Here is a 7434-nt window from a genome sequence, read left to right as displayed (position 1 = left end):
AGTATATAATTTTAGAACTTGACTTTATTTCAATTAAAAAATTAGCAAGTCGAATCAAATGATTTCAATAAAATTATATTGAATTTATGAATAATTTTTAATATATATATATATATATATATATATATATATATTTTTCATAAAAATATTAATAGAATCGTTATTTTCTAACTCCCTCTAAACTCCTATATTCGATGATGATTGGAGAAGAATTCAACTCGTTATTGTTCAGAGAGAGAAGAACTAAGCAAAGATGATGTAGAATTAGAGATCGAACACCCCTTCTCATTGCACCAAAGATCTTATCATTTCCGAAAGAAATAAAGCTAAATCTCTTTTAAATTTCAACTCAGGACTCGTGAATTCGTATAATTTCAACACCCCTTTGAGATTCTAATCAATTTTGGATCACCCGATCCGATTAAATTTGATGATCTAAATTATATTATATATTTTGTTTAAAGTATGATTTATATCTACATCAAATTATCTCTTTGTAGGTTTTAGTCAAATTAAAACATGTGAATGAATTCCCATTGGTTCAAATCTTCTAAACTCCAATAGAGACTGCAAATGGAATTAGGCCGTATTGTTTGTCTGCACGGATAAGTCTGGTCGTCTCAGAGATTCGAGACAACGACCCCCATTTTTCTTTTCTTTCCTTCTCTTTGAGTCGTTTTGTTTGTCTGCAGAGATAAGTCTAGTCCTCTCAAGATTTTAGATAGATCAACCAAGACCCCATTTTTTTCTCCTCTTTTGTACCCCAAATTCAAACTTTTGTGCTTGTGCTTGCTAATAGAGTTGACGATATTGATTGTTTTGGAATTAAGTCGGTACCGGTCTGTACTCCACTTGAACCCAAACACACGCCTACAGTACTCCCAAATAATGGGTTATTATATGAAGATTCTATCCTCACTAAACATGTCACACATCTAAAGCACTTGGGAGGACCCACACATATGTTGCATCCACTGCACTTCTTAATCTTCGAGATACGTTCCATGTAGAGGATTGGATGGATATTCCGAATTTAAAACTGATATGATAGGATGATTGATCTCCCCATATCTTCCATTGTTTTAGAAGTAATTAATCTTAATAATTCTACTATCGATTTTATTAAAAAATTAGAGAAATTTTTTTATAAAATGACACTAAGACCAAATATGCTTTATTTAACTATACGTTATACGACTAAGTCGTTTTATTTAGAGAGCTACTATTGTCACACCAACGTCTACTAATGCTGCACCAATTCCTATATAAATCACCTAAGAATTGCACACGGTTGCATTAGTAAAAATTGGTGTGGCAATAGCAACTCTCTTTACTTAATAGATTGAAAGTAAAATTGATGATGATGCTGAGATGATGGATGAGTGAGAAGATTAGGCAAAATAAAAATAAATTAAGAGAAAGCCAATTGAGATGATTTATGATTTTGACATGTTAAACGAAACTTGCAAGAAATATACAAGTTGAAATTTCTATACAAAAGAACAAAAGAAAGGTCCAAAAGAATGTGGATTGAGACGGTGAACGTAGGTATCAATACACTTTAAATGACAGCAAATGTGTTTCTACACAGAATTGAATGGATGAATGGGATTCATTTAGTAGATTCCAAATCTCTCGGATTGGGCTTTGACAATAATGAACTTGATTTCTCAATTATTCCAAATATATATATATATATATATATTACGTGTACAAAATTTAATTAAAATTAGGGTGAATTACCATTTCGTAAGCTGAAAGTGAGTTATTTATGATTCAAGCTAACTGTTCATTTTAATTACAAAAACACGAATAATCACGTTATCATTAAAAAAAATTCAAAATGGTAACGAATTTGACAGTTTTAAAGTGCTTATTTTAGAGGTTTAAATTGACTATTTGGAAATTAGCACTTTAAAAAACTCCGAATTGGTTATTATTCACATTTTGGTAATTAAAATGAATAGTGAGCCAAAATCCTAAATTTCTCAAAAGTTGATCACTTTTTCGTAAATATCCCTTTTTCTTATATCAATTTTTGTACAAATACAAATCATGTACAAACTTTTTCATATACCGTATTTTTTTTTGTATACCCAAAATCTGCGCGTCTTGACCTAGCATGAGCGTATCGTATTTCAACATTAGTGGGACATAATTAAGCCAATAGTACATTTGATGACATATTGCGAAATGGGGGTGATGGTAAATTTAAGGTAAATCGACTCTAAGAAATTGAGGAAAATAAAATAAAATTCAAGACTTTGATACTTCTTTCTTCGAAGGGTAGGTAGACTTTATCCAAGCCATTTCCAAGCGGAGAACATGCAGACACACATACACGTAATTAGCGATCATGTTCTTCCATTCAATTATGTCTAAGCTCATAGTCTACAAGAGATTACAACAAAAATAATAAATAAAATAAAACTCGAAATTTTGAATTGAAATTGAAAATTTTCTTATTTAATTATAAATTTATACATGGCTAGTAAGAAATATTTAGATATTTATAAGGTTCAAATTCATTTCTATTGTAATTCCTATTTCCTAGTACTATTCCCAAAGCTCTATGGATTTCCATTTATAAGATCCAATCACAATTCGTCGGATGTTGAATAGGTTCATAGCCCATTGTGTTATTGTCAAGCAAGAAATCGTTAGAACTCCACATTGAATCGTCGAGGGGTGACACTGGAAGGAGATGGCGAAAATCCATTAGAACCGTTAAGAGCTCATCACTTTGTCGTTGTGATTCAAGAATTCTAGTTCTTGTTCGTTCCAATTCTGTCGTGAGGTCTTCGACATGTTTTTGTAAGTGAAAAATGGCGCCCGCACTCCCATAAACGCGGTCTCGGAGTCTTGCCCTTGCTTCATACACCAAACTCTTCACTGCATCCTCCCTTTTGGTTTCCTCTACCATCTATAACCATAACAAGATAATGCATGTGTGAGAAATTTAAATTGTTAGAGCTCATAATGGGTATAAATTATATATCTAACCAATTTCTCTTATTGTACACATTAAAATTACTTATCACACACTAATTAAGGACATGGGCACATCAAATTAAGAGTTTGAAACAACTAAGGAGAGAGGTTTGAATGCCAATTCATTGATTTCTTCCTCAATCACTATCTCATCTCTCATAACCAGTCATAGAATTTGAATGGGTTCTCTTGGAAAAGTAATTGAAAATGAGGTGCAGTCATGAGAAAACAAGATGGTTATCTGCACCGCATAAACCATATATATTGCAGGCTCTATTATTATTTTAGTTCTTCCAATTAGTACTCAAAAAAATAAAAAACAATCAAAATTTGGGATCAACCCTCCAACTTGTTACGTAAATTGGATCAAACAATGCCTTTTTTCCAAGTACATCAAAAATATAAACGAAAAAAATGAAAATAGATCATCAAATCACACTCACTTGAAGCATTTTGATTACATTGCTTGAACCAAATACTTTGTGAACACCTGCAAAGTTCTCCAATTCTTCTGCGGGGAAATACGGCGCCAATGGGCAGTTATCACCACATCTGCGGCGAAGCATCCTGCATGCCGCGCATGGTTGATTAATCTTTGATTTTGCCTGCATTGGAAGGTCCATTACTAAGAGGTTTAAAATGGGGTTTAGGTGTTTAATTTGTGTAGTATATATGTTACACTGACATACATACACATATATATATAGGTGGGGAGGTGAATTAAGGTCCCTATAAAGTTAGATGAGAGAAGCTTGTTTGCTAGCTAGGGTTCTAAATTTCAAAGTTAAGTGCATGGAAGTTGGCAAGGCGGCCACTCCAAGACATATTTTGAGAAGTTGGAAGTGTTGAAAATTATGTCATCCCACCAAACAGACAGTAGGCCTCACCGTTTTCCCCAAACAACTTATAAGTTGATCCTGTACAACTAGTAGTTCGGTGCGTCGTAATGATTTCTAGCCATTCGATTCAACTTCATCATAAGTCAAGCGGTCATGTACTCATCATGACTTCAATATTGCTTGCCAAGCTACATGAAACAGATTTTCCAAAATATTATTGCTAATTGTGAAATTAAGGCTGTCGACCGATCAGTTTAGAAACAATGAGGATTTGGGTTAGAAATGTTCAGCACCCTAAGTTTTACCACACACTTTAACAAACGTTTTTTGTCCTACATGGGTTAGAAGTTTTGGAATGGGTTGATTTTTGGTGAGGATGATCTCTATGATTAGAAGATCATCCTCCCCAAAAATCAGCCCATTCTGAAATGTTTAGCCCCATGTTTACACGTTGAAAAATCGTGGACCGTCCTTTTTTTGTAAATCATTTTTGATGGGGTTAGAAGTTTTGGAATGAGCTGATTTTTGGTGAGGATGATCTCCTCACCATAGAGATCATCCTCACCAAAAATCAGCCCATTCCAAAACTTCTAACCCATGTAAGACAAAACACGTTTGTTAAAATGTGTGGTAAAGCTTAGGGTGCTGAACGGGACCCTATATATATATATATATATATGGGCGGTTCAAGGGCCATATGTAAAAACATATGAAAAAATAAAAAAATAAATAAATAAAACCATTAAATCTTAATTGTTCTTACAAATGCAATTGAGAGATTGAAAGAATTAATAAAAAGTAAGGTTCAATTTGTTTAGTCTTGATTCTTGAAAAAAGAAGGAAATCTATTCCTCAAAACAGAAGAACAAAAAAATTAGAGAAAAAAATGGACTTGTAAGCTGTACCGACAGATAAATAGTCCTGTAGTGCCGGATAAATCCACCGATATTATTATTTTAAAAATTTTACATAATTAAAAAAAAAAAATTGATTTTTCTTTTGTTTGGGGTAGGGGGACCACTCCTGCCGATATGCATCGGACCAATTCTGAATCCGATCCATTTCTTAACGAATAGGTTGACCTGATCCAATCCACTGACAGTCCTATAAATCACCATCAGTCTGATTTTTAAAGTTTAGGTGAATCAAAGAGTGAGTAAACACTCATATCTTAATGGGGCCAGAAGAATTTGACATGTGGATCGTAAATGAGATCTGGAGCTGATTAGCTACCAAACTTTCTGTAGTACAGGATCAGCAAACAGATGCCTCTGTCGACAAAACTAAATTTGGTGATTCACTGATTTTGATAGTTCAAATAGTCATGTTTAGTCATAATCAAGAGGTGGACGGGAAGAAATTAGATACCGTCCTCCCTACCTATCATACACGTTGCAGAGATATTTACGATTGTGGCCCACCAACCCATGCCTTCATCAACGACACCACTAAAGTCAAGGTCAAAAGATTGACCAAGATTCATTTAACTATATATGCTATTGCTAAAGAAAGATTATATTTTTAACATGACGGTGGTTACTATGCAAGACGTCGACAGCTTTCCAAGCTTTGATTATGATCTTTTTATTGGATGATTTTCAAAATTGGTGGGCCCACTGATTGGTGGATCTCTAGCTTTACATATTAAATGACACATGTAAAAATAAAAACCTTCTATGCCTTCGAAAATCTTTTAACATAAGTGATCTTTACTATTACAATGAGAGAAGACGGAGTAGAAGTGGTTCCACACCAGAATTTAGATTTCAAAGCTACCGTCAACATAATATTTAATTTTAATATAGTCAGGGTCATTTTTGTTAAAAACTAAGAAAATCGCAATCTCATGTCGATAAAATCACATTGAGGTAGTTTTCAAAATTATAAAAATATATTTGTATCATATAATCTTCAAATCACCTTTTATTTAATAATTTAAATTACAAATAAGCCCTTTTGATTGATGTGCGCTTCTATGATTATAAAAAGAGAGTTTATATTGAGACGTGATCTTACCCATCTCACCAAACTTTGGAGGTCGGTCTTTGCAATAGTTATAGAGAGATTTACTAGGCAGACCCATCTGTTGTAATTTTATTATAGAAGCTCCCATACTTTATCAAATTAGTTATTGGATTAACCTTTAACTTTACAATCTAGGCTAGCATGACTAACTTAAGTAAGATTTTAAATCTTACTAAAGGTTGTTGGACCCATATAGATTATGAAATTAGTAATCCAACACCACAGTCTTCTAGATTTCATTAAAAACTCAAATTCAAAATAATCCGAGAAAAAAAAATCATTTTTAAGCTTGATTGAAGGTGTTGAAAATGGTTGACTACTGAACTTTCAAATTTAAAATTTAAAATTTAAAATTAACTTTTTTTTATAATTTTTATTTTTCAAAATTTGTAGAATTTTATCCTTTATGACCTAGTGGCCTCAAATCATGTTTTTGGATGCCACTAATTGATACAGTTAGGATCCACTCCAAGAAATGTTAACTAACCAATTAACCACATCAATTTGAATTTTATGATGTGGATCCTCATCTCTAGGTTTGCTAGGTAACAAACGTCATAAAGTAAGGTTCCTCTGATGTTGTCATAACTCCAAGAGAGTTTTTATGATAAAAATTCAACAATTAAGTTAAGTATGTCGGGTAAATCTTTCATAGTTATTTTTTATAAATAACATTTTCATATATTTTATGTCTTCAACTTTATTTTTTCAAAAATATGATTATTTGCAATCAAGTTGATTGAAAGTTATTATTATTATCTTTTTTTTAAGTATATTGAAAATTTTGCTAACTTTTATTGATTTAAAAATGATTTATTTTGCATGTTTAACACTGATTCAAATAAGAGGACGTTGACATATCATGACTTTTGTGTATTGAGAGAATTCTATGATCACTAACCGCCTATGAGGTATGTGGGGATCTGAAAATAAAATAACAAAAGAATCTTTGAATGGAAAGAGGAATTCATGCATAGAGTGATTATCCATATTTTAGGTTTATTATTATTATTATTGTTTTGTGCAAGCTCTTTGATTAATTTAAAGGGTATTAGGATTTTTTTTTTTGTTTAAATGGGCTCTTGTGGGTTTGTAACTGGACTGGATAATGACACATTTATTGTAACCATGCAGTTCACATCGACTTTCTCCATGACTTCTTAAAGAAATTAACTTAAACATATGAGTCGTGATAATTTGACGCTCTTTTTTCAGATGTCACCCCCCCCCTCCCCCTTGCGTAACCCCCATCATAGAACCATAGATTCTTTACTTCGGGATACACAAAAAATAACTACCAGATCAAAGAGCATATGTGGGCATCTAAAAAAAGAGCATCAATATGGGTTAGGATCCCTCGACTCCTAAGAATGCCTCATGAAAAAAAAAAAAAAACACATGATCCAAACCCTTTAAATACAAAATCCAATGATTGAGAGTTATCTTTGAAATAAATATCTCCGAGATTTGTGTTATCAAGATACTCATAAATCTCAACCATTGGATCTTGTGATTAAAGGGTTGGGATAATCTGAGTTACCCACGTGGCATACTCAATTGACACCCTTGATGTGATATG

General features: G+C 32.6%; 1 protein-coding gene across 1 annotated transcript; it reads right to left on the bottom strand.

Annotated features, from left to right (window-relative positions):
- Positions 1 to 2352: 2352 nt before the first annotated feature.
- LOC147390891 (LOB domain-containing protein 11-like) lies at positions 2353 to 3629 on the bottom strand. Its single transcript, XM_086459531.1, has 2 exons — positions 3435 to 3629; positions 2353 to 2923 (listed from the first exon to the last, which is right to left on the bottom strand). The coding sequence occupies exons 1-2, from the start codon at positions 3612 to 3614 to the stop codon at positions 2585 to 2587; spliced, it is 519 nt and encodes a 172-aa protein (XP_086315657.1). The 5' UTR covers positions 3615 to 3629; the 3' UTR covers positions 2353 to 2584.
- Between the last annotated feature and the right edge of the window lie 3805 nt (positions 3630 to 7434).

This window comes from Akebia trifoliata, chromosome 11 (assembly GCF_017979445.1).
Source record: "Akebia trifoliata isolate Shusen 1 chromosome 11, ASM1797944v1, whole genome shotgun sequence".
NCBI classification, from domain to species: Eukaryota; Viridiplantae; Streptophyta; class Magnoliopsida; order Ranunculales; family Lardizabalaceae; genus Akebia; species Akebia trifoliata.
The sequence above is the reverse complement of the archived record's forward strand: the minus strand, read 5'-3'. Positions and strand labels throughout refer to the sequence as shown.